At 45.4% G+C, this 27,857-nt stretch overlaps 1 protein-coding gene across 10 annotated transcripts in view; it reads left to right on the forward strand.

The window, feature by feature from the left end:
- Nucleotides 1-27,857, forward strand: part of EYA2 (EYA transcriptional coactivator and phosphatase 2) — a 254,907-nt gene that overhangs the window by 67,292 nt on the left and 159,758 nt on the right. For 4 of the 10 annotated variants that reach the window (XM_089897015.1, XM_022564975.3, XM_089897017.1 and 1 more), the window contains 2 exons: nt 12,935-13,053; nt 25,110-25,152. In XM_089897015.1, coding sequence (XP_089753141.1) covers nt 12,945-13,053; nt 25,110-25,152 — 152 coding nt within the window. In that variant the 5' untranslated portion in view covers nt 12,935-12,944. Of the gene's footprint in view, nt 1-4,624; nt 5,554-12,934; nt 13,054-18,816; nt 24,672-25,109; nt 25,153-27,857 lie in introns of those variants that run through there. The other 6 variants (XM_089897018.1, XM_089897014.1, XM_089897020.1 and 3 more) reach the window with 5 other exon arrangements.

Here is a 27,857-nt window from a genome sequence, read left to right on the forward strand (position 1 = left end):
ATTGGGAATATAAATTAGATCAGACACTCCGAGGCAATTTGCCAACGTCCCTTACAATTTTAAAGGCAGACCCAGCAGTTTTACTTTGGGCGTCACCCCTAGAGAAATACATGCATGTGCACCCGAGAAGACCCATCCCAGGCAGTGTGGCATTAGTTATAACCAAACTTGGGAGAACTGAGGACTGGCCCAGAGCCCTGGGAATCCTATGCAACAGCTAAAAAGAATAAGCTAGATCTCCGTGTCATGAAGTGGACGAACAACGAGACACTTTCTTATTAGAGCAAAAAACGTCCTAGAACAGGATGTTCAGGTCAATGACATTGATAAAAACACATTCATAAAATACATTTCTAAAACAATATACTGTGTACTTTAAGGATATATGTGGGTGTTTTGTGTGTTTATGACTAGAAGAAGATCTGCAAAGCTATTCATTGTGTTAGTAATTGTGGATACAGCTGATAGGAGATAGTGACCAAAGGTGACTGTAATTTTATCTAAAATTCTAAAATTTATTGACACATTTTGAGACATTACCTGGGTCATTAAAATTGTATCATAAGAAAGTGCAATACAGGTAATAGAGCTATTTTCTCAGCAGGAGGAGATACATCTCTGTGACTGGGAGATCTAACCCAGCCATCTGGGGTCACCCATTGATGAATGCCACCTAAGACTGGAGAGCAAATCCCAATCTAGAGTGTCAACTTCATGAGAGCAGGGAACTTGTCTGGCTGATTCGACACTGTATCCTCAGTGCCCGGAACAGTCCCTGGTCTTCAAACAAAAAGTGAAATAAATTAGTGAATGAGTAACAGCTTTGCTTTTTTGGTATGTCATACCAAAATGATTGACAGCCTGACTCAATGAACGAATCCGTGAATGAATTTAGCGTCAACTGTGTCCCTACTTTATTTATCTGCCTTCTTCATAGCCTTTGGAGAGGAGACTGAAAGTACCTCATTCATCTGGGGAGATGGTTCCCTATGTATCCCAGCCTAACCCCACAACTTCTATTAAGTAACATCTTCCCCACTGTAAGGGGACAGGGTGGAGGATGGAGATGTGGACAGGAGGAGGGGCTTGTGACTGTACCAGTCAGCATGTGGCATCCTTCCCCCTAGATGCTGAAGTCGTCCATGGTGCCAGCAGCCCCTGAATTTCACTGTGTCTGCAGTTTATTCGTACTCTAAGTTTCACACTGAACACCAAAGATGCGCTGTACAAGTATCAGAATGGGGATCACAGTCTTCTAAGACCGGCTACTCAAAGGTGGTCTGTGGACTTGCACTGCTAGTAAAATAGACACCTTGCAAGGTTCATGTCCCGTGGGAAAGAGCATCTCTTCTCCAGCCGTTAGTCCCAGGCCTCTCATTGGGCTCCGTTGAATCATGTGACCACCACCCGTGAGCCAGTCACTAGACAGAGGGATGGGGCCTGTTGATCGGTCAGCCCCACCCAAGCCACGTGGACAGAGAGTGGGAGAGAGGCAGTTACCCCAAAGAAAGAAAAGATGCTATTGCCGTGAGACCCACCAGGCCAAAATGCCAGGAACCCGCTGCTCCCGCCATGCTCTTTCTTAAGCGATGACTTTCTCCACCATGCTGTGACTCTGGACATTTCTGCTTTCTCTTTCTGCTTTCTGAGCTCAAAGCAGGGCTACCAGAATCCCTTTGCAATGTATACATGTATCAAATCATCTCATTGTATGCCTTAAACTTGCAAAATATGTCAGTTATATCTCAATAAAGCTGGGGAAAAAAATAAAACGAAGGGGGCGGGGGAGCAGGAAAACCAAGGGCATGATAGCCAGGCAGAACTTAATAGTATAATAACCATAATTAACAAACACCTGTATCACGTGGCCAGGAGCTCTTGGACCACTTCTCCCTTCAGGGATGGCCTAGGGGACAGTAGCATCCAACATCCATGTACTTCTGATCATGTCCTACATACAGTGCTAATGCTGGAAGGAAGAGTAAACGAGGGTTCTCAAACTCCTTTCCTGGAGGGGCCAGGCATGTACTATAAATAAGTGTCCCATCCAGGGTGGTGACAATGGCAGTGACCGGCACAGTGTTTGGAACATATAACAGGCTGTCAGTAAATATTGGTTGAATAAGTGCATTTATTCATACAGCACATTCATCCACCATACAACAAATATTTACTAAATAGTTATCAAGAACCAGGCGCTGCAGGAGATTTTGGGAATGTAGTGGTGAACAAAATAAAATCCCTGCCATCAGGGAGGTTATAGTCTGGTTGGGAAGACAGATGGACATCAAATAATGTATAAACATGTCTAAAAACTGTTATAGTGACTGGCGTGTGAAAGAGAGGGGCATGGGTCTGCGGACGGTGCCGTGGGACAAGGGGCCCCATTCAGGAAGGGCCTGGGGAAGTCATGCTAGAGCTGAGACCTCTGAAGGGCGAGCAGGAGGGAATGGTATTCCAGGCAGAGAGAACAGCATGTGCAAAGGCCTTGTGACAGGGAGTGTGGAGTGAGAGGAAGGCCAGCACCTTGGAACGAGACAGCGAGTGAAGGGAAGCCGGATCAAAGCTGTGTTCAGAAGTCTTCGCTTTGTTCTTAGGACAATCAGAGGTTATGAGCAATGAGGTGAAGGGGGCAGGGACATGTTCAGATTTATGTTGTCAGAAGTCCCTCTGGCTGGTATACAAAGAACAAGCTGGAGGGAGGCCAGAATGGCCCCAGGGAGACAGGTACAGCGGCCGTGGTAGTTGTCCAGGGCAGAGAGCGTGGCGGCTTGGCCCTGGGCAATGGCCGTGGCGTAGAGGGTTCACGGGTTCCCTGGATGTTTAGGAGATGAACTTGACAACACCCAGTGATGGATTGGATGTGAGAGCTGAAGGAGAGGGAGGAGGGAGGATGATCCTGGGCTTTTGGTGCGAGCAGTGGGGCCCTCCACCCCCCACCCGCGATAGGGGAGACGGGGGCCAGAGCCAGTTCACGATTAGCAGATGTATTTTGAATGAACTCAAACGGGGTGTAGGCGGCCAGAAACGTCCAGGTTTGGGCCACAGCTGTTGTCTGTCCAGAAGCCTGTGATTGCTGTCGGCAGGTTTGGATTTCTAAGTCCTTGAAGGATGCTGGGAGTTGGCCCTCTCTAAGGGCCCCTTGGTCGACTGGCCATCTGTCCTCTCCATCCAGCAGGCAGGGCCACTGTTCCCAGCCAAGGTAGCAGTGCACTCGGCAGGGGCGGGTGTGGAAAGGTGAGCCGCCCACCCGCCTGGGACCCTCCATCTGCTTTTGATCCTTCCCAGCCTTTGAAGTTGCCCCCAGCCCCCACCCTCCAGCTGTCATCTCTTGGGCTCCCCCAGCAGCCCCACGCTTCCCCAGAGCTTCTCCATCCCCGGGGACAGGGGTGGTGACAAGGGTAACAAATGATGGCAAGCCGCTGGCAGCAGCAGGCTGAGGAGAAGGCAGAGGGTAGGGGCTTTCGGATGCCTCTTTCTTCTCGCTCCTCCTAGCCCGGATCTGAAGCAGCAGGGGTATCAGGGTTTTGCAACAGTGCAACACAGGAAAAAAAATTTTTTTGTAAATGGATCCCACGCCTTTGCTTCCTTTCCCTGCCTTCATGAAAGGGAAGCTGAGCCTTTCTCCTCCCCTCAGACTCTGTTAAGACTGTCCGATTTCTCTCTAACTTCCCATGCAAAGAGAATAAGCTGGTCTCCTATTTCAGATAATTGTAAGGAGGGGAGGAGGGGGAGAAAGCAAAGGACATCTCCCCCCACACTGCAAGAGAACTGAACTCTGCCCATCAGACCACAGTCGGAACCAGTGGTTTCCAGATGGTCCTCATGGCACTTCCCAGTGTCGACCTGACATAAAACGAACTGCGTGTTTCAAACTTTTGTCTGTGTGAATGCAAATAATGTCAGTAATTACCCTTTATTGAACACCCGCTCACTCATGCCTTTTCTGACTTAATCTGCAGGATAACCTGCCTGGGAGGGTCCTATTATTTTCTCCATTTTTTTGGATGAGGCTCAGAGAAGTTAAACAACTTGCCCAAGGTCACAAAGCTCATAAGACACAAAGCTAGGATTTGAACACATGTAGCAGATGACAGAGCTGGTACTCCCACCAGGTTGCTTAGTGGGTGTTGGAGCTGGATGGATCCTGGGTTCAAGTTCTGACCCAATTTTACTCGCAAGCTGTGGTTAAGAGCACAGACCCTGGAGGCAGACCACCTGGTTGTGAATCCTGGCTCCACCACTAACTAGCAGTTCACTTTCTGAACCTCAGTCTCCTCATCTCTACCCACTTCATAGGATTAAGATGAGCCAATACATGGGAGGAGCTCCTGGCTCCAGAGTAAATGCTCTTGAAGTGTTCGCTATTTTTATTTCTATCGTCTGTAAGATGAGCACTATAATTGGGGCCAGGTTAGGACCTTCAGAGCCCTCAAAACACCAAAGAGATCAGCGCCCCCTCCTCTTCTGCCCCAGGTAGTTCAATAATAAAACAGTATGACCCATAAAATAAGAACACAGAATTCGCCCTGTGCTGAAATTTACCAAGCTTTTTATTTATTTATTTTTAGTTGCATTGGGTCTTCGTTGCTGCGCGCGGGCTTTCTCTAGTTGTGGTGAGTGGGGGCCACTCTTCGTTATGGTGTGTGGGCTTCTCATTGTGGTGGCCTCTCTTGTAGAGCACGGGCTCCAGGCGTGCAGACTTCAGTAGTTGCAGCACGCGGGCTCAGTAGTTGTGGCTCGTGGGCTCTAGAGCACAGTCTCAGTAGTTGTGGCTCATGGGCTTAGTTGCTCCACGGCATGTGGGATCTTCCCATACCAGGGCTCGAACCCGTGTTTCCTGCATTGGCAGGTGGATTCTTAACCACTGCGCCACCAGGAAAGTCCACAAAGCTTTTTTTTTTAGATCCTCAAGGCAGAACAGGAAAAGTTCACCAAACAGGAATGATCCACATTTCCTTCATGCCTATGCTTTGCTCAGACCTAAATCTGTGTTTAGTTGGCCTGTTGGGAAATAGAAGTTGATAATTATATCTCCCTGGGTGGTTGAGAGAATTAAAGGAGATAATGTAGAAGTAATTAGGGAAATTGCCTGGCACGTAATAGGTGCTTGGGAAATGGGAGCTATGGTTAGAATTTTTGGAAGGATTTTTCTCCCTGAGTTGTCTTGAACTATTCATGTTGCTATACTTCGTTGTTAATGGTTTGCTTCTGCAGGATAGCAGTACCCATAAGCTATAGCTGGCAGCAGGAAAAACAATGGTCAGGTTCTTAACTCATGGTCCTGTTTACTGTGTGAGGACTAAGTTTTTCTTTTAATGTATTTATTTTAAGGACTACTTTTTTGGGGTTTGTTTGTTTGTTGCCGCACCGCGCAGCTTGTGGGATGTTAGTTCCCCAACCCGGGATCGAACCCGGGCCCTCAGCAGTGAGAATACGGAGGCCTAACCACTGGACCTCCAGGGAATTCCCAGGACTAACATTTCTATTGTTTTGGCTTTGTTGATATTTATTTATTTGCCTCCAAAGGATGGTGCATTTGAACTGCTCTAGGTATGTTTGAATTTTAGATTTTACGTTACCTAACAAAGACCCTAGTGCATTAAATGTAATTACTGATAAATTTAAGTTTAAATCTATCATTTTTTTCTATTTGTTCCATCTCTTCTTTGTTTCTTTTTCTCTACTTTCTTGCCTTCTTTGGATTAATCAGGTATTTTTATTATTCCATTTTCTTCTCCATTAGCTTGTTGGCATACATTTATTATTTTTATTCTCTAAGCAATTACCCTAAAGATTATAGACTGGGTCCTTGATCAATCTTAAAAAGTTTACTATAAATTAGTACTGGTAACCACCTCAAGGAAAATGCAAGGTCCTTAGAACACGTTAAGTTCATTAAGTCCTCTCCTACTCTTGAATTTACCCTTTTATGTTACTCTCCATCCCTTGCTGAATTTTCATGCTTCCAGAGTATTCTTTTGTAGTGCAAGTCTATTTGCTACAAAGTGGCAAATAATCTTAATTTTAGTTTATTTCATTTTTGTCTTCATTTTTGAAGGATTTTTTTGCTGACATAGGATTCTACCTTGGCAGGTGAAATTACATTGTTTTCTAGTTTCCATCATTTCTGTTGAGAAGTCTTATTAGTCCTTCTTCAAAGATTTGTCTTATTTACCCTCTGGCTGAATATATTAATATATTCTCACATATGTATAGTTTGACTATGATATGCCCAGGAGTATTTTTCTCTGTACTTATCCTGCTTCTGATTCACAGAGCTTCTTGATTCCTTTGACTTGATGTCTTTCATCAGTCTTGGAAGGTTTTCTGTCAGTTTTTCATTAAATATTGTTTCTAAGTTGTTCTCTCTCTCCTCTCCTCTGTGGGCCCTATTACATGTATGTTAGACCTTTTCTCCGTGTCCCATGTTTCCTTTATGCTTTTTATAAAACCTGTTTTCCAAACTTCTTTCTGAGATGTGTCTACTGACTTATCTTCAAGTTCATTCTTTTCTTCTGCTATATCCAGTCTGTGGTTCAACTGCCCTATTGAGTTCTGAATTTCAATTATTGTATTTTTCAGGTTTAGAATTTCCATTTGATTTTTCTTAAGGATTCTAGTAGCATTGTCCATTGTAAATCTCTTTTCTTGATCATATTATCAAGGTTGCTGGGAAGTCTGTATTTAGTTACACTAATATCTGAATCTTATATATGAATTAGGTTTTTTTGTCTTGGTTTTTGATTGTTTGGCTTTGTCTCCTTGCGTGCCTGGTAATTTTTTATTACATGCTAAACATTGTGTATGAAAAATTGTGGAAACTCTGGAAGATGACATCTTCCCCAGAAGAAAAGTTGCTCTTCTGGCAGGTGGTGATAGTAGAGGCAAATCGCTTTGATCCAATAAGGGATTAAAATGATTCAAGACAGGATCTATTTGGTTGGTCTTTACTCCAAGGGAATGACCTTTCAGGGGTCTCATTAAAAGCCTGGTGTGTTTACCAAGGATTCTCATCCTTTTTTTTTTAATAAATTTTTAACATTTCTTTCATTGATTGCTGGGAAAATGTTTCACTTATTTATTTATTTGGTTGTGCCGGGTCTTAGTTGCGGCAGGCAGATTCCTTAGTTGTGGCTAGCCGACTCCTTAGTTGTGGCATGTAAACTCTTAGTTGCGGCATGCATGTGGTATCTAGTTCCCTGACCAGGGGTCAAACCCGGGCCCCCTGCATTGGGAGCATGGAGCCTTAACCGCTGCTCACCAGGGTCGTCCCAAGGATTCTTATCCTTTATGGGCCATGAACTCCAATTTTGTCTCCCTAGTACTGGGAGATTGCCAAAAGCTCTGCTTCGTCTCTTGCCTTCTTAGCCACCCCTTTCTGCTTGACTTCTTTGACTCTTACCCCACCCAGCTTAGGTTTCAGCAAACGCCTCAAGGGTAATGACTGTCAACAATGTCAGGCTAACTTCTCTGTGGTTCTCATACCTCTAGGATCTTAGCTCCTTGGGTCCTAGCTGCCTTAGTATCCTGAAGTCCAATTTTTGTCTCCCCAACTCAATGAGGCTGGAAAACTCAAAGCTCCTTCTTTTTTCTTCTGTGCTTATAAATCGGCAAATGTCTTGAGGTGAAAAGTAGTAGAGGTCAGACTTAATTCAGTACGTGTCTCGCATCTCTCTGGGATCCTGGGCCCTCAAGTCCTACCTTGGTTGCCCTGCAAGGCCTTAAAACAATGTTTTGTAGATTTTATTTTTTATTGTGATAGTGAGATTGAACCAAAAATAGAAACAGTTCCATCATAACAGGGAGGTGAATTCAATTGGAGAGTTTAATACAAATTAGGAAAACTGGCTTATTTTCATTTTCTCCAATATTGGAAGAAAATGCAAATTTAATCCATGTTAAAAGGAAAACTCCAGATTAATTAAAGGTTTAACTATAAAAGGTAAAATTCCAAGTCAATAGTTTTAAACGTAGACAAATTTTAATATCCAGGGGTTAAGGAAATCATTTCTACACCTAGGGAAAACATTCATTATTGGGTAAATATATAAGATTTTTTTGTTGTTGTTCTACAAGACACCATATATTTAAAAAAAAAAACAGACAGATGAAAGGTTAAGAAAAGAAATTTACAACATCTAAAACCAACAATGGAGAGCAGTTCTCCTGCGTTCCCTTACTCCACTGCTCCCTGACCGGGCGCCCATTTCCAATAAAGTCTTTTGCTTTGTCAGCAAAAAGAAAAAAATAAATAAATAAAACCAACAATGGACTAATACCTAGACTCTACAAGGCAGTCTATAGAGCAAATCAACAAAAAAGGGGGAAAAGAAAAAACAGTAGAAAAATGGGCAAGGATAAAAGATATGAATAGACAGTTCCTAGAAACTCTTGTGGCCCACAATTATGTGAATATATGCTCAAACTCTCTAGTAATCATAGAAAGGAAAATTAAAACAACTATGAGATAATTGCTTTCCATCCAACAGTTTGGCAAAAATTAGAAAGCTGGACAATGCCAAGTGTTAGCACGAATTTATGAAATTAGAACGCTTATACACTTCTGGTGGGAATCTGGGTTAGCACAGGAATTGTAGAGAACAGTCTGCTAGTACTTGGTCAAGTTCAGTTCACATATACCCAATGACACAGAAATCCTCCTCAAATATTTATACGTTTTAAGAATGTGTATGTGTGTGTGTAAGCACACATATATAGGTACACATTACATATATATGTGTATTTTTTAATGAAAATATTCATTGCAGCATTGTTTATGGTAGCTGAGAGATGAAGGCATCCTAGATGTTCATCACTAGGGCAATGCATAAACACAACAGAGTGGGTATGCAGTATGGAATTCTAGCTACAAGCTGGACAACCATCCGGCAATCTATACACATTATAAAATCATGGTGCAGACTGGAAAAAAATCCCCATGAACAGAATGAGGTCTCACGCATACACTATTCATGTAAATTAAAACACATGTCACAAGACTTCCCTGGCGGTCCAGTGGTTAAGACTCTGCACTTCCAATACGGGGTACACAGGTTCGATCCCTGGTCAGGGAACTAAGATCCCACATGCCTCACGGCACTGCCAAACACACAGACACACACACACACAGACACACACACACACACACACACACACACGTCACATAAACAGTATAGCATCATTTACAAGGGACATATTTAATACATTAGAGGCATTGTGTAGGGCGGGGTGTAAAATTAAAATAAACAGGAATTCAAAAAAAAATTTTAAAGAAGCTAATCGCTCAGTTATAGATTTCGTCTCTCCCTCTCTCCTTCCAAGTTCCTGTCTTCCTCCATCCCTTCCTTCCTGTCATCCTCCGACAGATGTTAATCGGATGACAGAATGAACAAGATTCTGTATCAGGTGTCGTGGGGGAAATAAGGATGATTTCCACGTTGGCCTGGCCCTCAAGGACCTTAGGCAAGGTCAGGACACCAAAGCTTTAATAGCAATGCTCAGTCCTAGAGTTAAAACTCACAGACACCTTCTTGTTCTGCTATAACATCAACACATGCTATTTCGATGTGCTAATTGCTCTTGAGGATGACAACAGTACTCAGTAAAATCATAAGCTATGTGACTAAGGCCAGAAGTGTCACATTGCTGTTTATTTCCTCATCAGGCTTGTCTGATGACACATAATCCATGGGGCTCAAATGCAAAGGCCTGTAGAGACCAGGAGGAAATACAAGGAAATGGAAAAGGAGGGTCAAATGTAAGACACTAGGGAGTGGTGGGGACTGTGGTGAACTGGAGCTCATATGCCTTGACCAGATTGGGCAGCCAGCTGATAGCTGCCATGCAGGAACCTGTCAATATGCTTCCATTCTTCAAGAGAAGCTGGAACTCTAGATTTTTATGTGAAATCGCCTTGTTTTTAAATATTGGCAAATACTTCAAATATTTTTAAACCCTGAGGAGGAGGAAAAACAATTCATTTTATTTTTAACCGGATTTGGTCATTTAGCTAACAATTGGCTGCCTTTAATACCCGTACTCACAGTGTCTGGATGTTTAGAGACCAATGTAATCTTTTACAACGTTGTTTATTTTTGAACCTTCAGTTATTTGCATATACCCAAAAGGATGAAGGGAGTGAGTTTGGATAAAATGCAAATTTCTGGCAGCTACAGTCAGAGAATAGGTTCAACGTCTGCTGTTTGCCAAGCTCCATACAATATGTTTTGACATATTAAAGTAAAGAGATACCAAGGCCTCTTTCTGGAGTGCCTTGTGGCATTTGGGGAAAGAGAAAACCCATGTATACATGGGAACACTTAGGACCCAAATGTTCATCAGCTAACATAAAGCCTTCAACACTGGAAGCTAATTTGTGTGGAATTTTCTCATCTGATTAAAAACTATATATAAAGTACTTCCTATATGCAAGTCCTGGGATAAGTGATCTCTTTCTTTGTTAAAAATTAAGTGTTTCAGACACACAGAGATGACGAGTAACCCTCTGACCGCAGTACGCCCACCACCTTGCTTATAGACTAAAACACAGGGGGTAGCAAACTTTTTCTGCCAGATATGAAATATTTTCAGCTTTGCAGGCCTCCATGGCAGCTACTTTACTCAGAAGGTGCAGCGTGAAAGTAGCCACGAATGACACAGTCAACCACATGCAGGGCTGTGTTCCGAGGAAACTTTACTAATGGACACTGAAATTTGAATTCCACATAATTTTCGCAGGCCGTGAAATGTTATCCTTCTTAGGATTTTGTTCAACCATTTAAAAATGTGAAAGCTGTTCTTGGTTCATGGGTCACACAAAAACAGATGCTAAACTGGATTTAGATGGGCCAGAGTTTGTGTCAACCTCTGAACGACATTGTTGCACAGCTGAAGCCCCAGGGTACCTCTCCCCATATTGCATCCCCCAGTGATCCCTAGCTAACCATTCTCTTGAAATGGGTGTCTATCATTCTTATACATACTGTTATCTTTTTATTGCTTATGTCTATATCCCTAAAGAGTGTATAATATTCATTTGTATATTTTGAATTTCACAGAAATGGTATCATACCTTGGGTACCCTTCTGTCTCATTGCCTGGTACTTTGTTTGGCAGTCTGTCCATGGTGCTGAGTGGAGCTCCAGAGCAGTCTTTTTCACTGCTGTATTGTATTCCATTGTGTGCCCATTCTGCCTGTATTCTTCATTCCTATGGTAGTGAATGGACATTTAGGTTGCTGCCTGCTAAGTCCTCTCCTTACAGATCTCATCTCTTGTCATCTTCACCATGACCTTGTTAGGGAGATACTGATAATCCCCACCGTCCGAATGAGAAAACTTTTGACTTAGAGCAGTTTGGTAACTTGGTCAAGGTACTGAGTACTGAAATGGAATTTGAATCCACAACCGTTTTACAGTGGAATCTGAGTTTATAACCATGTCACCATCAATCGGTACACTGTGTTCTGTTAGCACGGTGATAAACATATCCTGCCAAGGATGACCTTAGATACTGATCTGCAGTGATTAAACTTAACCTTTTGCTGAGGACAACTTGAATCAGTGGCACACGTTATTGGTTGTAGTTTAGTCCTTTGAAAATCACCATGTCCGACGTTGTGCGTGTTAACCAGAAACCTCACTCCCTATGTGTGACGTATGGTATTTGTCTTTCTCTTTCTGACTTACTTCACTTAGAATGATAGTCTCTAGGTCCATCCATGTTGCTGCAAATGGCGCTATTTCATTCTTTTTTATGGCTGAGTAGTATTCCATTGTATATATGTACCACATCTTCTTTATCCATTCGTCTGTTGATGGACATTTAGGTCGTTTCTATGTCTTGGCTATTGTAAACAGTGCTGCAGTGAATGTTGGGGTGCATGTATCTTTTAGAAAACAGACTTGTGGTTGCCATGGGGGAGGGAGGGACTGGGAGTTTGGGATTCGCAGATGCAAAGTACTATACATAGAATGGGTAAACAACAAGGTTCTATTGTATAGCACAGTCTATTAAATATTAAATTATATTAATATTAAAGCATATTTAATATCCTGTGATAAACCATAATGGAAAAGAATATGAAAAAGAATGTGTATATATATATATGTATAACTGAATGACTTTGCTGTGCAGCAGAAATTGACACAACATTGTAAATCAACTATATTTCAATAAAATAAATTTAAAAAAAAAAGGAACCTCATTCCCTGACCACAGTGGGTAGGAATTTAGGAGGAATAAGTACTGACATAGCACAAGAGTTGGAAAAGTTTTCAGTGAAAAAAGAGAATGACCCAGGAGGCTTGTCCCTATTCTTTCCTGCTCCTGCCCACAATAGCATTTATCAAGGTCATGGGTAATTCAGGAGTTAGTGTGTTCTTTCTTGGTAGGGACCGCAGTGCTGGGCTGTGGGGCTCTGCTGCCTAGAGGGACTTTTTAAGTATTGATGACACCTTTTGAGCCCTTGTCCATCTGTGCAAGTGACACCGTGTAACACCATGTCCATTCTCTCTTAACTACAGTCAACTCCACCTTCTCTTCATGCCTCTGGCTTCTAGGAACCCAATCCTCTCCCTCTCTACCTGTTTCTCCCTTCCTCTACTGGAAAGTCTCCCTGGCTCGCTCCAGCTCGTTCAGATGACATTTAAAAGAGACCCAAATAAAATTTTTCTAATGACAAAATACAATGGGAAGGAGGGAAAAGTTTTAATCAAATGGGTGTATTCTCCAGAGGGGAGCAAGCACTTCATTTCAATTCCTCATTTCCCTTTGATGGAAAGTTTAGTGAATTTTTATGATGTAGAATTTATAAGATGGCTGGGTTTAGGTAATCAGCTTTAATATTTATACTCCTAGGGAAAGCAATAGGAATCATTAGTAAGCATGCATAATTAATGAATAAATTATATTTCCCTTTGTTTTCTTTCAGGTACAAGGAAATGCTAGAACTAGTGATCTCTCCCAGCCTTACAGTAAACAGCGATCGTCCGGGTAAACTGAAGGTCAACTGTGCCGACGCTGATGTCTGGACTCTGAGTGACATAGAAGGTAGGCCTCCTGCTGTGCGTTTTGGTGGGCCCTGTGGTGATCCCCGCTCGCCCCAGGGAATATGGTAAGGGACGGATAGCCTTCGGCACGCATCCTCTCACAAGTACTGTCGTTATGACAATTTCTCCTCCCACCCAATTAGATTGTTGACTCTGGACCAAAACTTTCGCGAACGTTGCTAACAATTTTGTCATTAGAGGTAAAAGTGTGCTCGTTCCTGTTCTGAACGTCCTGTCTTGGTCCCCAGTTCCAAGAAATGCTGACACCTCCGCAGACGCTAGTCAGTTTTGAGTGTATTCCAGGCCCAGGCCCCAGGCATGCCCTGCAGGCTCTGGGGCTGGACCTCTGAGTTTTCTCCTGCCATCGCCACATCCAAGCAGGCGTCTTGTTTATGGGGGTTTGACGTTGGGACAAGAACTCATCTGCCTTTTGCTTTCAGGTTGGGTTGCAGTCAAGGAAGCAGAGGAGAGTTAAGCTGTTTAAAAAACTATTGGCAAATGATGCAGTCAGACTAGTTTTCACTAGACAATTCCAGCTATTGTTTGCACTGTTTGTGATCTGTCAGCCTTCCTGGTAGAGCGCAGAGTTACTTAGCAAAAGGCATTAAGCTATTATGTTTAACCATTAGGCTTAACCCTTTGTTTGAGCAGCTTTGGGATTTGCTGTTGGTGTTCCGAAACTCCCAGCTGTCTCTCCTTCACTGTCTGTGTTTGATGCGAGCTTATGGGGGCACAGTGCTATGTAATTGTCATGGAAAACCAAAGAGACGTGAGTCTAGTTGAATATAACATCAGAAGGAATTTGCTTTTAAGCAACTCCAGGCTCTTGGGAATAATTACTGCCGTCACCAAGATAGCAGTAATAATGTCTTGTGTGCTGGTCATGAAGCTGGAACAGCCCTGCTAAAAATACCATCAAGAGGGCCTGGGCTCCGGTGACCAGAACACCCTCGTTCCTACTGGTCCTTTGGAGCGTCTGTGTAAGCCACCCTGGGTTCTTTGAGAGTTTGAGATAATTTATTGAGCCCTATTCAAAGACAGTCATCCTTTTCCTTCTGAATGAAGGCACCAGTCAACTACAGACTCTTCATTTCAGAGCCAGTAGAGACAGGAAAAGGCATAGACTGCAGAGGGAGGAAGATCCCAGGCTGACTCCCAACCCCACTGCTTCCCAGCCAAATGATCTTGGGCAGATTGTTTAACCTTCCTGAGACTCAACTTGCTCACCTGCCAAATGGGGGCAGAATCATGACACTTCATAGGATGCTTACTGCAAGGATCAAATGGAGTGATGTTATGTAAAGTGCCTGGCACACCTTGGGGGCATTGTAAATAAACGTATTATCCCATTGAATCAGATAGCCACAGGGAACTCAAAACCATGATTGCAAACTGGCTGCCAAGCCTGGCCCTCAGGTATGTCTTTGTTTGGTTTATACTGTGCTTTAAATAAAAGTGAACTTGTGAAAATTGGGAGAGCTCACATAAATATCTGGATTTCTAGTTTCTCTTGAGATGCCAAATTCTTTAGAAGTGCTGGGCCCGTGTTCCCACCTGGCTTCCACTAGTAGGAGCTGAGGGGCAGCTGTCAAGAAGATGAGTGCCTGCCACTTCCTCTTGTCGTTCGTTTTTTGTGAGCAACTACTTTGTCCCAGGCACTATTCAGAGCAATAGAAATTGAAATTAATTCTCCTCCTCCTCCATCACTATCAAAGCAAACTCTTGGCACCTGCTATGTGTCAGGCATTAAAATGTATTAACTCTTTAGTGTCTGCAACTCTAAGAAGTGGATACTCGTTTTACAGGTGAGGAAACTGAGGCACAGAGAGGCTAAGTAACTTGTCTGAGATGACAGTTAAGCGACAGCCAGAATTTGAACCTAAGTAGTCTGACTCCAAAGTCTGTTTTCCTAATCAGTACACTGTCCTGTTTCTCATGTAAGTATTACACCCCTATTAGGCTACGAGCCCATTTCGCGGATGTGGAAGTTGAGGCTTGGGGAGTTGAGTAACCAGCTTAAAGTCATACAACTTGTGGCAGGGCCAGGAATCAGACCCAGGCACTCTGGCTCCAGAGTCCTCACGTCTAAAGTCAATAATCACTTTCTGCAAAGATCTTAGTTTGCAGACCCCAGATGTCCATCCCGCACAGTGGTGGCACCCACAAACACATTGTCTGTCTCCTTTTTGTGACTTGGAGCTGTCTGTACCCTTTACTGCCCTGGGGCAATCTGAGGCCAAGGCTAAGGCTTTGGGGGTGAGCAATGGGGCAGAAAGAGGTTGCTTCCAAATTCAGAGCAGGCAGGGGGCTGGCAGGGTCAGGTCTCCCTCTTTCTCTCTCTCTCTCTCTCTCTCTCTCTTTTTCCCTCCCTCCCTCCCTCTCTCCCCCTCCCCCCACCCACACATTTCTTTCTCTTGATTGTTGACATGGGCGGTGAGCTCCAGGACTCTGCAGGAGACATTCCACCCTAGTTGTGGCCTCGAGTGCCAGACTCAGCTGCCCTTCCTGCCTGGCCTCTGGTCTCCCTCCTCCTGGGCCCTTCCTTCTGTTACAGAGTGAATGTTACTGAGTGACTACAAGGGTCCAGGTCCAAGGAGAACCCCAGTAGCCATGAGCCATGAGGCCTACACTCTGGGGGGTTCTGGGGTGGGGGGATCGTGGACCCCAAAAGCCCCCCAGTGGCTCCCATTGCATTTCTGGCTCTGCCTCCTACCAGTTGTAAGTCTCTGGTCTAGGGACCTAACCTCTTGGGGGCTCATTTGCCTCTTCTGTTAAATGGAATAATTATGCCACCAACCTCATAGAGTTGATGGGAGGATAAAATGAATTAAAATATGGAGAGGACTTGGTGTTTTAAAAAAGTATAGAGTAAGATCTAAATTCCTTCCCCTTGGCCAAGTAGCCTCTACTTTTTTTTTTTTTTTAATTTATTTTTGGCTGCACTGGGTCTTCGTTGCTGCACGCGGGCTTTCTCTAGTTGTGGTGAGCAGGGGCTACACTTCATTGGGGTGCACGGGCTTCTCATTGCAGTGGCTTCTCTTGTTGCAGAGCATGGGCTCTAGGCGCACGGGCTTCAGTAGTTGTGGCATGTGGGCTCAGTAGTTGTGGCTTATGGGCTCTAGAGCACAGGCTCAGTAGTTGCGGTGCACGGGCTTAGTAGCTCCACGGCATGTGGGATCTTCCCGGACCAGGGCTCGAACCCATGTCCCCTGCATTGGCAGGCGGATTCTTAACCACTGCGCCACCAGGGAAGTCCCCAAGTGGGCTCTACTTGCCTGTCCCCGCCAGCCTCTCAGACTCATCTCTACCCCATCACCTCTGCTCACTGGACCCAGCCCCTGGCCTTATTTCTTTTGCTCTAACTCATAAACGTGATTCTGCCATCAGGGCCTTTGCACTTGCTGTTCCTCTGCCTGGACCAGGCTTCCCCGCATCTCTGCAGGACCATCCCCTCATCCTTCAGTTCTCATCAGAGAGGTCTTTCCTATCAAAAGTAATCATTTTTTCATTCATTCATTCAACAAATGTTCACTCAAACACGTGCCCGTCATTGTTTTAAGTACTAGGAAGACAAACAAAACCCCTGCCTCTTGGAGCCCTGCCTAGGGTGCTGGCAGGGCAAGAGTCTGATGACAACAATAGATATATAGCATGTTTTATACACACACACACACACACACACACACACACACATAAAATATATATATATATCAAAATATATAGCATGCTGTATGGTGATATGTACTAAGGGGGGAAAGCAGGGTGGGATGCGAAATGCAGTGATATGGGGTTGCAGTTTTTGTTAGGGTGGCTAGAAATGATGTCACTGGGAAGGTAACACTTGAATAAACACCTGAAGGAGGTGTGGGCGGGCACTTCTTGGTCACAGGGACGAAGAGCCTTAGGAGCAGAGAAGATAGCAAATGCAAAGGTCCTGAGGCAGCAGCGGTTCCAGAGCACTGAGAAGCAATAGGAAGGCTGATGTGGCTGGAGCCCAGTGAGCAAGGGGCCAGTGACGGGGAGCTGAGGTCAGAGAGATACCCAGGGTCAGACCATGCTGGACTTTGTGAGCCACTGGAGGGACTTGGCTTCTACCCTGAGTGAGATGGGAGCCGTGGTGGAGGGGTGTGGTTGGGACCAGATGAGGGACAATCTGATCTACAGATTGACAGGCTCCCTCAGGCTGCACGTGAGAACGGACTGCGGGTGGGGACAGAATGGGAGCCCGGGTAGCAACGAGGGTGTTACAATAACCCAAGTGAGAGGCCAAGGTGGCTTGGATGGGGTGGTGAGAACAGGCCAGATTCTGGGTCAGGTTTGAGGGGAGAGCCAACAGAACATTCAGCCACAGTGTTTGGTTTGTTTAATATTTTCTTCATATTCCCACTCTCTGCCAGAAGTTACGTGTTTATTCACTTGCTGTTTGTCTGCCTCGCCGCCAGAATGTAAGTTCTCTGAAGGCAGATCTTGCCCACTTTATGCCTACGTATCTTGACCACTGAGAACAAGGCATGACGCATAGTAGGTACTTAGAAATAGTTGTCGATAGAAAACAAAATTATGGTTACCAAAGGGGGAGGGGGGTGGGGATAAATTAGGAGCTTGGAATTAACTGATACACACTACTGTATATAAAATACATAAATAACAAGGACCTGCTGTATAGCACAGAGAGCTATACTCAATATCTTGTAACAACCTATAATGGAAAAGAGTCTGAGAAAGAATATATATATATATGAATCACTTTGCTGTACACCTGAAACGTTGTAAATCAACTATACTTCAATTTTTAAAAATGATACTTGCCATATTAAAAAAAAAAAGAAATACTTGTGGAAGGAATGAAGACAGAGCACTCTGCAGGACTATAGGACAGGGTGATTGAATGAGTGCTACCCTCTGTGAGCCCCCTGTGGTATGACATCTCACAGCCTTAATACATGCTGTGTCCCCTGCCTGCAGCACCCTCCCTTTCCTCTTTTTTTTTTTTTTTTTTAAGACAATCCAATTTCTGGTCACCAGGTAATACATAAATACACGATCCTTATAAAAACTTGAACATTAGGCCAAATCCCCCTTTGCCACATCCACCCAATCTTAGTCGTCACCTCCCCTCCCCAGCAGTAACCACTGTTCTGTGTTCCTGTTATGGAAGACTTTCTCTATGCATTACATATGTGTAGACGTATATTTCTATAATTTAAGTATGTATATTTATGTCTCAAATTCTCTTGTGCATCAAAACCACCTTGGAAGTTCTTTTGGCACACCGGTTGCAGGGCCCCATCCCCAGCATTTCTGATTCTGTAATGGTTTGTGGTGGGGCCCAAGAATTTGCATTTCTAACAATTCCCAGACAGCGCTGATGTTGCCAGTCCAGGGACCAAACTTTGAGAACCAGCCTCCAGGGCTGGTTTTAAACCTGTCTGCACATTGGACTCTCCTGGGAAGTTTTTTAAAAAATTCAATGCTCATGTCCAGATCTTACCCCCAAAGAGTCTGATTTAATTGGTCCAAAGTGTGACCCAGGCAATGAAATTTTTTTAAAGCTCTCCAAAGGCACCCAGTACTGTGCACCCAAGGTTGAGAACCATTGCTCTAGGTGGTGAATTCCTCCAGGACAAAGACAATTTTTTATTCCTACATATGTATTTAAATTTCTGTTCTTAATTAGCAGACGGCTCAGTGTCTGGCTCATGGTAGGTCCTTAAAAATTATTTATGGGTGGGTAGGTGGGTGAGTGGGTGGGTGGGTGAGTGGATGGACGTTGGGTGGATGGTTGGGTAGGTAGATGGATGGGTGATGGGTGGGTGGTGGATGAATAGAGTAACCTTTAGGAACCACAGATAACTTCAGATTGATATTGCCTTTGAATCCTTAGTAAAGTTTCTTTAACTTCTCCTTGCCTCATTTTCCATATCTATAAAGTAGAGAGAACAACTTCCTCGTTGAGTTGTTATGGGGAATAGAAGAGATAAGGCCCAAGTAGTCCTTAGCAGAGTGCCTGGCTTGTAGGAACCACTTGAGAAATATAAGCTATCATTCATTACTATTTAAGGGAAATTTGGATTTGAATTGTATCCCATCTTCTGGAAGGAGGAGGGAAAAAGTTATGGAACTAAGAAAGCACAGCTGAATCGAGAAAAAATTATTTTCGTTTGAAATGCAGACATATTTTGCAAAAGCTGAGGCTATAATCTCATTAAGTGTTTCCTCGGAGAGGTGAAATCACCTCCCGGCAGAACAAGCTGGGCTGTCATCCTCACTCAGACTGCCTGCCCCTCCTCTGCCCTGGGCATGATATGGTGTAATTTCCAGTTTCAGTCTCACCGGTTCTAGCCAGGGGCTGGCAGATTTTCTTTCATTTCACCCAAGCCAGGTTGAGCTGCCCAGAGCTTTGCCCAGGTCTGGCCTGGGGAGCCACAGATCAGTTTCACCTTTCCCAATTTTAAGCCTTTCTCAGCCTGCTTCCTGGGGGCCTCAGCACCCAGAACGACCTCTACCTGTGGGGCGCACATGCTGAACTCCTAATACAGTGCTCCCTCCTGCTGTCGCTGACGCTGATCTGAGTGCTGTTTAAAGCACCCACACTAAGGAGATGAGCTGATGAAATTTACAGACATGCAGCTTTTGTAGCCAAGACCTTCCTCAAGACATCTTGCATTAGAAATTGTCTCATCTCATGGGGGATCAGTTAGAAGTGGCCCCTGGGATCCAATTAGGCAATATAATAGTGGTTGCTGCTTTTAGAATCATTAGCTTCTTAACCCTCCCAGTGAGAGGTTAAAAAAAAAAAAAGTGTGAGCATTCAAACTGGGCTCACAACTGAAGTGGCTGAAGCAAGGGCCCCAGGAGAATAGAAGACTAATAATAGCTCCTGTGTGTTGAGCAGTTACCACCTGGCAGGTACCTGCCTCCTGCGATCGTTGCGACAGCCCTGCAGGGATGAGATAGTACCCCATTTTGTGGATGTGGAAACTGAGGTTTAGAGAAAGGAAGTGATGGGCTCAGAGCCACACAGTTATAGTGCAGCAGAGTCAGGACTTGAATTTGGGTCTGACCCCTTCAGCCCACGTGCTTTTCTTTTGGGAAGCAACATTAAGATAACAAATTATGAGATTTGGATTGTAGATCTGGTCCACAGTAGGTGCATGGTGAGCATTTGTTGAATGCATGAATGAATGAACCAGCTGTGTGTGTCTTTGGGTAAGTCACATCACACAGTCACGCACACACACAATCACACAATACGCGTGCACTCAGACACAGAGACCCCAGCTCCGGTTTCCTCATATTACAGCAGATCATTTCTATTCCCTTCTTGGCCCCAGTAGGCGTTTGAGTTTGTGACTTCGAATGGAGATTTATTTTTATGAACCCAGAATTGGGACTTTTTCGTAATTTGCAGTTCTTCATTAGCCTGTGGTCTAAACCCTCTCTACTCAAAGTCTGGTTTCCGGGCCTGCCATGTCAGCATCACCTGGGAGCTTCCTTGACCTAAAGACTGGAGTCTGCATTTTCATAAGATCCCCAGGCGAATCCTGTGCATATGAATGTTCCAGGTGCTCTGCTCTGTATCATCCACTTCCTTCCTTTGCACCCTGTTATCATTGTAATTAAGTACTTGCCTTATCTAGTTAAGTATTTGTTTACAACCTATCTCCCCCACAAAACTGGAGGGTCCATGAGGACAGGAACTCTGACTGCTTTTGCTGGCACATGGCAGGCGGTGAATGAATGAATGAATGAATGAACGAATGAACGAGCTCATCCTGAGGCTCTGGCCATCTGTTTAGCTAATCCTTCTCCCTTCGCCCATTGGAACCTGGGCAGGAGGAGGGGCTTAGAGTTTTAAATTCACAAGTAAATGGAGGAGGCTCTCTGCCCCTCCCGGCTGCCCCATTTTGTGTACTAGCCACATCCCTCAGAGACACATGGTGAAGCTTGAAATAAATAGATTTGACTACATTGAGTCAGGTCACCAGGGCTGTTTCACCACTGGCAACATGGATACAAGTTGCCATCAGTGATTCCGCCACTGACCCCAATCTTGTTGATCAAGTAAGTTCAATGGCACTGCCAAGTTTGAGAACAGGAGCCTGTGGTCAGTGGGAAGGGCATCTCCATCTACCAGGCACCAGATCTTACCAGTATCAAAGGGCTGCTGCTTCTACTGCATATGGTGTCTTCACCACCCTGAATATGCTTGGGGCTCACTTGAGGACTGAAGTCAAAGGGTCATCTGCCCTTATGCTGAGGGTTCCATGTTTGTGATGGAGTGACCAGGAGAAGTATGACCACTCCCCCTAGATTGCCAGCATGCCCTCTGGGTCTATGACACTGGCATCATGGAGGGACTCATGACCACAGTCCACGCCCTCTCTGCCCCTCTGGCAAGCTGAGGTACTATGACTGTGCTGCTGTCCAGAGCATCATGCCTGCATCCAATTGGCATTGCCGTGTCTATGAGCCAGATCATTCCTGAGCTGCATGGGATGCTCTGTGGCATGGCCTCCCATGTCTCCACTTCAGTGTGTCTGTCTGGCTCTGACTCACCATTTGGAGGAAGCTGTCAAACACAACAGCATCCAGAAAGTGGTGATGAGGGCATCTAGGGGATCACCGAAAGACGTCCTGGGCTACATTGAGGACGAGGTTGTTCCTGCGACTTAAACAATGATGCCCACTCCTCCACCTTTCACGCTGGAGCGTGCGTTGCCCACACAATCACTGTGAGGCCCATTGCCTAGTACGCAGATGACAGATGGCTCCAGCTGCATCTGGGCCTCCTGGTCCACAGGACCTCTGCGGACTAACAGCCCTGAACCACAGCAAGAGCTTCAGAGGAAGAGAGAGGCTCTCTGCTCTTGGGGAGTCCCTGCTCCACCTTTGCACGCAAAGCACTGAGCATGGTTGTCCTTTACACAGTCCCACCCCAGGTCCCTGAGGAAGGGAAGGAGCTTGGGGGCCCTACCTTGGCACGGACCGTCAGGAGTCTCCATGAGGTCTGTGCCATCCTTGCCAGCAAAAAAAGGAAGAAGAAAGGGAGGGAACGAAAGGGAAGGAGATTATTCTATATATAATGCGTTCATTTTCCAGGTTCTCAATTCTCCCAAGTGTCCCAGGATAAAAAAGTTAAATGTGATACCAGTTTAAAAAAAAGAAAAAAGAGCCTGTGCTTTTCAAAAATCACACGGTCTGCAGAAGGAAAATCTCTTAGCACTGACTAAATGCCTGTTTCTTCCTTGCACAGTCTTCCTGGGGGTTGCTGGGGTGGAAGAGGACCATAGGTTTGCACAGCAGGAGAGGGAGAACTGCCCTGGTAGGGAAGGCTGATTGCATAACAGTTCAGAGGAACAGAGGAGGGGGAGCGAGGTGAACATGCAAATCAGGGTGCAGAGGTTGGGGGCTGGGGGAGATGCTTGCTTCAGATTTCTAGAATGCCGAGTTAATCTAAGCCCCTAGGACTGTTTCCATAGATTTCGATTTTTATGAATATTTACATATTTATTAAAGAAAACATATTCAAAATGTTTAATTCAGTAACTTATATATTACTAAACATAACTCAAATCATGGGCTTTTACCAGTAATGAGACTGGGGCTCTTTCAGAATGAGACCATCCTGTGGGAGGAGGAGGAAGGGGATGTGGGAGGCTCTGCCTGGGGCAGGAAACCCGGAGAAGGGAAATGAGCAGCGAGTGAGCACCTACTGTGCACCGGCACCTTTCCTTGGAGTTAGATCCCTGCTGTCCCGACTTCTTAAAAATATGACACATAGTAAGAAACATATTTTTACACAGGCATTCAGCACACACACAACACGTTCTCACGTCTACAACTGGAACAAAAGTATCCCACAACTCCTCCTTACTATGAGCAATATACGCTAATGCTGTCCAGCCTTTTTTTTTTTTAAGATTTATATATTATTTATCTTTGTATTTTATTTATGTTTGTGTCGGGTCTTAGTTGCGGTACGCAGGATCTTTTGTTGCAGCATGCGGGATCTTTTGTTGCAGCACGTGGGATCTTTCGTTGCAGCACGCGGGATCTTTCGTTGAAGTGCATGTGCTCTTCATTGCAGCGCGCAGGCTTCTCTCTAATTGTGGCATGCAGGTTTTCTCTTCTCTAGTTGTGGCACGCAGGCTCCAGGGCACTTGGGCTCTATAGTTTGCGACACGCGGGCTCCCTAGTTGCGGCACACGAGCTCAGTAGTTGTGTCACGGGATTAGCTGCCCCGTGGCATGTGAGATCTTAGTTCCCTGACCAGGGATTGAACCCACGTCCCCTGCATTGTAAGGCAGATTCTTTCCCACTGGACCAGCTGGACTTCAGGACTCGCCCTCTCACCCCGGTGGCTTGGGACTCGAACAGAATGTGACTCTGCCAGGGAGGTGATTAAGGAGATGGACTTGGGACTCAGACAGCCCTTGGGTTCAAGTCCCAGTTCCCATGTCCACAGGCTATGTGGCTTGAGCAAGGCACTTAGCCTTTGGACCCTCAGCTTCCTCGTCAGTGCAATGGGGATAATGACACTGTCGGCCTTGTAGCATTGCCATGAGGATTAAGTGAGTTCATGCGTGTAGGCAGTTAACACGGGCCTGGCACATGGTGAACATCTAAGCGGGTGCTGGTTGCTGTTATGATGGTGATTGTCATTGTGGGCTGCTGTGTCCTGGTTGGGAAGCCAGAGTCAGGAGCCAGCACCTGAGTTCAGATCACAGCTCCACCCTTTAGGACCTGTGTGGCTTTGAGTGAGTTATGTAAACTCTGCGCCTCCTGCTCTTCGTCTGTAACATGGGCACGTGAAGAGAACCCTCCTCAAGGGGTGGTTATGAGGATTAGAATAATCCAGGCAATGGATTTAGAAGGCAGCTTGGCATGTAACAAGCACTGGGTAAATGATGCATACAGTCGTCGTCATCATCTCATTTAATCCTCACGCATCCTTGTGAGATAAATGTTTTTTCCCCATTTCGCAGGAGGGTACCCTGAGGCCCAGAGACTATAGGCAGTCTGCCCGAAGTCTCGTTACTTACTGAGTGCTAGAGTTGGAATTGCAGGTTGGTTTACAGAGAGGCTCAGAGCTCTGGAGGGCTTGGGGCATTTCTCAGGAGGCACAGGGACACCTCAGCCACTGCCCTACATACCAGGGAGTGTGAATCGGCAGGTTGGTGCAATCAGTAGACACGTCATCTGGAGCTTGCCAGGGCTCCACGCTGAGGGCCTTGCACTGCATTATTTAAAATGACACAGCACAAAACCCTCCCCAGTGAACTGTTCGTTTGTAAAATTGTCCTCTTGGAAATGTCTCTCCCAGCAAAATTCTATCACGTTTTCATCATGTCCTGATTATTGCTTCCCAACCATGGTTGGAGGCTGAGTGCCCAGAGATACAGCGTAGAGCACTTGTATCAGGACCTTGGGCCCCTTCCATCTCCCTGCCCCACACTCTAGCTGGAGCCTAGGAGATAATCCAAGATGTGCCTCCCCTAAGTGCTGGGGCCAGCCCCACCTGAACCCAGTGAACTGAAACTGGGGAAGGAGAGGAGGAATATCAAGGTGACATCAGAAGAAGAAGGAAAATAGGTGTTGGATAATCAGAGCCAACCAGTGTGTGCCTTTCTAGGTTTCTGGGGTTGCCTTTAAGGCAAGGAAGGGAGTGGGTCTTCATCCAGGAGTAGAAATGGCGCCAGCTGACAACTAGTCGTGTTACGTGGCTCAAGCACGTTGTTTCTGTCTCTTTGCCCTCCTTTCTCCATCTGTACAATGGGTGGGGAGATGGATTCTACTCTGATGTTTCTAGATGCTACAGGTTCTTTATACGTAGTCCTTCAGTTAGTATCTGGAGACAAAGCACACCCAGAAAAGGTTTTCAAGAAGGAGAGTGCTACAATGGTGTGCCTCAGATAAGCTTGTGTGGTTGAGAAAGTCCCTGGCAGCAACTCTCTGAGTTTCTTCCCCCTCAACCTGGCGTCTGAAGTCATAGCTTCTGGGGAACATCGCTCTGACAGCTCAAGCCCTTCAAATGTTTTTCTTTTTCCCCTCCAGGCATCACTACATCGGCTCTGAGTGTGTCCCAGCTCTTTGCAAGGTGAGTACCCTTGCTTTATCTCCCTCTCACGCTCTCTCCCTCTCTCTTTCTTGGAGGGCAGAGGCTCTGGAACCAGACTCCCTAGAAAAGAATCCCAGCACTACTCTTACTGGCTGAGTGACCTTGAGCAAACGACCCCACCTCCCCAGGCCTCAGTCTCGCCATCTGGAAAAGGGGGACAATCATGATGCCTGCCCCACATAAAGGGCGCTTAGAAAGGGGTCTGGAACAGACTTTCCTGAGAGTGTTGGCTGTTGTTTTCTTCTTTTTTTCAGTCTTTTCCTCCTTTCCTTCCTGTCCTTTCCTATCACAGACTTTCTCAATTCCTCTCTCCCTTCCTGCTTCTCTGTCTCTCCCTCTCTTGTCGTCTTTTCTCCCTCCTTCCCTCTCTCTCCTTTTCTGTCTCCCTCCCTCTCTCTTTGCCCTCTCTCTCTCTCGTGCTCTCCCTCCTCTTCCTTCCTCCTGCCCCATCTTTCTCTCCCTGCCCCTCTCTATCCTTCTTCCCCCCTCCTCCCCGCCCCTTCCTCCCTCTTCCTGCTCCAACATTCACCCAACACTCCTTGGTACCAAATCTCATAGGAGCACTGGAGACTCGCGAGATCAGTGAGACACAGTCCCTACCCTCGGAGAGCTTCCAGTCTAGTGGGGACAGAGACCAGTAGATCAGAGACCTCAATAGAGTGGATGGTACAAATGCTCCACCAGAGCCACGCGCAGGGGTTAGTGGGAGCCCAGTGCTGGACAGGGCTTACCCAGGGTCCTCAGGGGCTGCCCATCCGCACCCCCTAGTGTGAGAAGCCCCGGGTTTGGCAGGGCGGTCAGCATGGCCCTCAGTCTGGATACTCAGCTCCTCCATAGCTGGACATGCTCCTCTCTGGATGAGACCGTAGAAGCTGTTTATAAGGAACACACTTTCTCAGCCTTCCTTTCCCTCCAGAAGATGTTTTGGGGGTTGTCGGTAGCAACTGAGGTCTGTTAAATCTACCTAACTTGTTTTATGGCCTTGGGGTTAGAGAGCTCCACTGTCCTCTCTCTGGTTTTTCACTTGAGCCCCAGTTTAATCTGAGAATTTCACGTCGGTTTTGATGGGAAGCAGGAGTTGATCATCTCCAGTTTCCACCTTCTACTTCCAAAGACAGGTATAAGTTGGGAACATTTTCAAATAAGGTTCTCTGCTCAGCACTAAGTCCCAATGCTCCAGATGCGTTTCCAAGCACCTCACAGGGTAAGAATCTTGACTGCTGAAACGCCTTCCATTACTGATTCTGGCGTCTCCAGCGCAAACAAGTTTCTTATGCATCTTGGAACAAGTTCCCCAACCCTTCGGCACAGTAGTTGTCAAAAAGAAAGAGGGCCTGAGAACATCTTTTTATAATTCCGCGAACTTTTGCATCTGTCTCACGCCTGCCATCAGGCTTCGTATGTAGGAGGAGCTCTGGAAACCAACAGGTTTTTACTAAGGTGATGTAATCAAAATGGAATCAGATACAGGTTTGGGAATCTCGTTACCATCTACTGATAAACTTGTGGCCAGGATAGTTAGATACAGTTTGTCAAGTTGCAGAGAGGTGGAGTGGTTAAGGGCGTGGCCTCTGGAGCCAGGGTTCAAATTGTGTACCAGCTGTGTGCTTTTGGTTCCTTCATCTCTCTCTGCCTCAGTTTTCTTATCTGTAAAATGGGGATGGGAGTAGTAACTGCCTCCAAGAGCTGTCACAGTTGCTATCAGGTTTAAATGAGCCAGTCTACATGCAATAATTGGGACAGTGCCTGGCATATCGTAGGCCCAAGAATTGATGGCAGCACACAGAGTAGACCCAGGCTTTCCAAAGCATGTGCTTTGCAAGAGAAGAGGGAAATAAGGAGAGAGAGAGAGTGTGTGTGTGTGTGTGTGTGTGTGTGAATCTTCTGGTTTTAAAATATTGGCAACTTCAAATTAAGAAAAAATTGCACTGGCCAAAGAAATTATATCCGTAGAGTCACCATCTTGTCCCCTTCCTGTTATAACAACCAACCTTGACTTTATTTATTGCTCCCTACAGGAGCAATAAATACAGGACTGAGTCAATCCCAGGCCCATCACTGAGAAGCAGCAAAGCTTCGTGATTACAAGTGTGGGCTCTGGAGTCAGACTTACGAGTTTAAGTTCCAGATTTCCCACTTTCTAGCTGTGACTTGCGGTTTCTGAACTTCAGTTTTCTCTTCTCTAAAATGGGAGTTAGAAGAGCCTCTACCCCAGAGAGTTGGTATCAGTATCCGATGCGATTCAGTGCACATATTAGGCCCATGTGACACAGTTCGTAGCCCGTGGTCAGAGCGCAGTGATCACTAGCGGTCATTATATTCCAGATGTCTTAGGTCAGTGGCCCGTTAAATCCTAGCCCTTCATGAAACCCATTATTCATCTTGGAGTAAGGAATCCATTTTTTTTCTTTGGTTGCAAGTAACAGAAATAGACCCCAGCTGATGTAAACACAAAAGGACTTTTTTTGGAAGATCTGGAGTAGCTCACAATGGAAGCAAAAGTGGAATAATCAGGCCTTGAGAAAGACCAAGAGTAGGACAGCTTCTAGGACCCAGGCAATGGGAAGGAACTAAAAAACAGCCTCTTCAGAATGTGGTTGTTGGAATGAATTATTCAGCCCAAGATTTAAATTCCCAGAACAGAGTCTGATTGGATGATCTTGCACCATGTGCCCACCCCATGG

This window comes from Delphinapterus leucas, chromosome 15 (assembly GCF_059928025.1).
Source record: "Delphinapterus leucas isolate spDelLeu-1000000601 "Yukka" chromosome 15, BTC_Dleu_Yukka2, whole genome shotgun sequence".
NCBI lineage: Eukaryota > Metazoa > Chordata > Mammalia > Artiodactyla > Monodontidae > Delphinapterus > Delphinapterus leucas.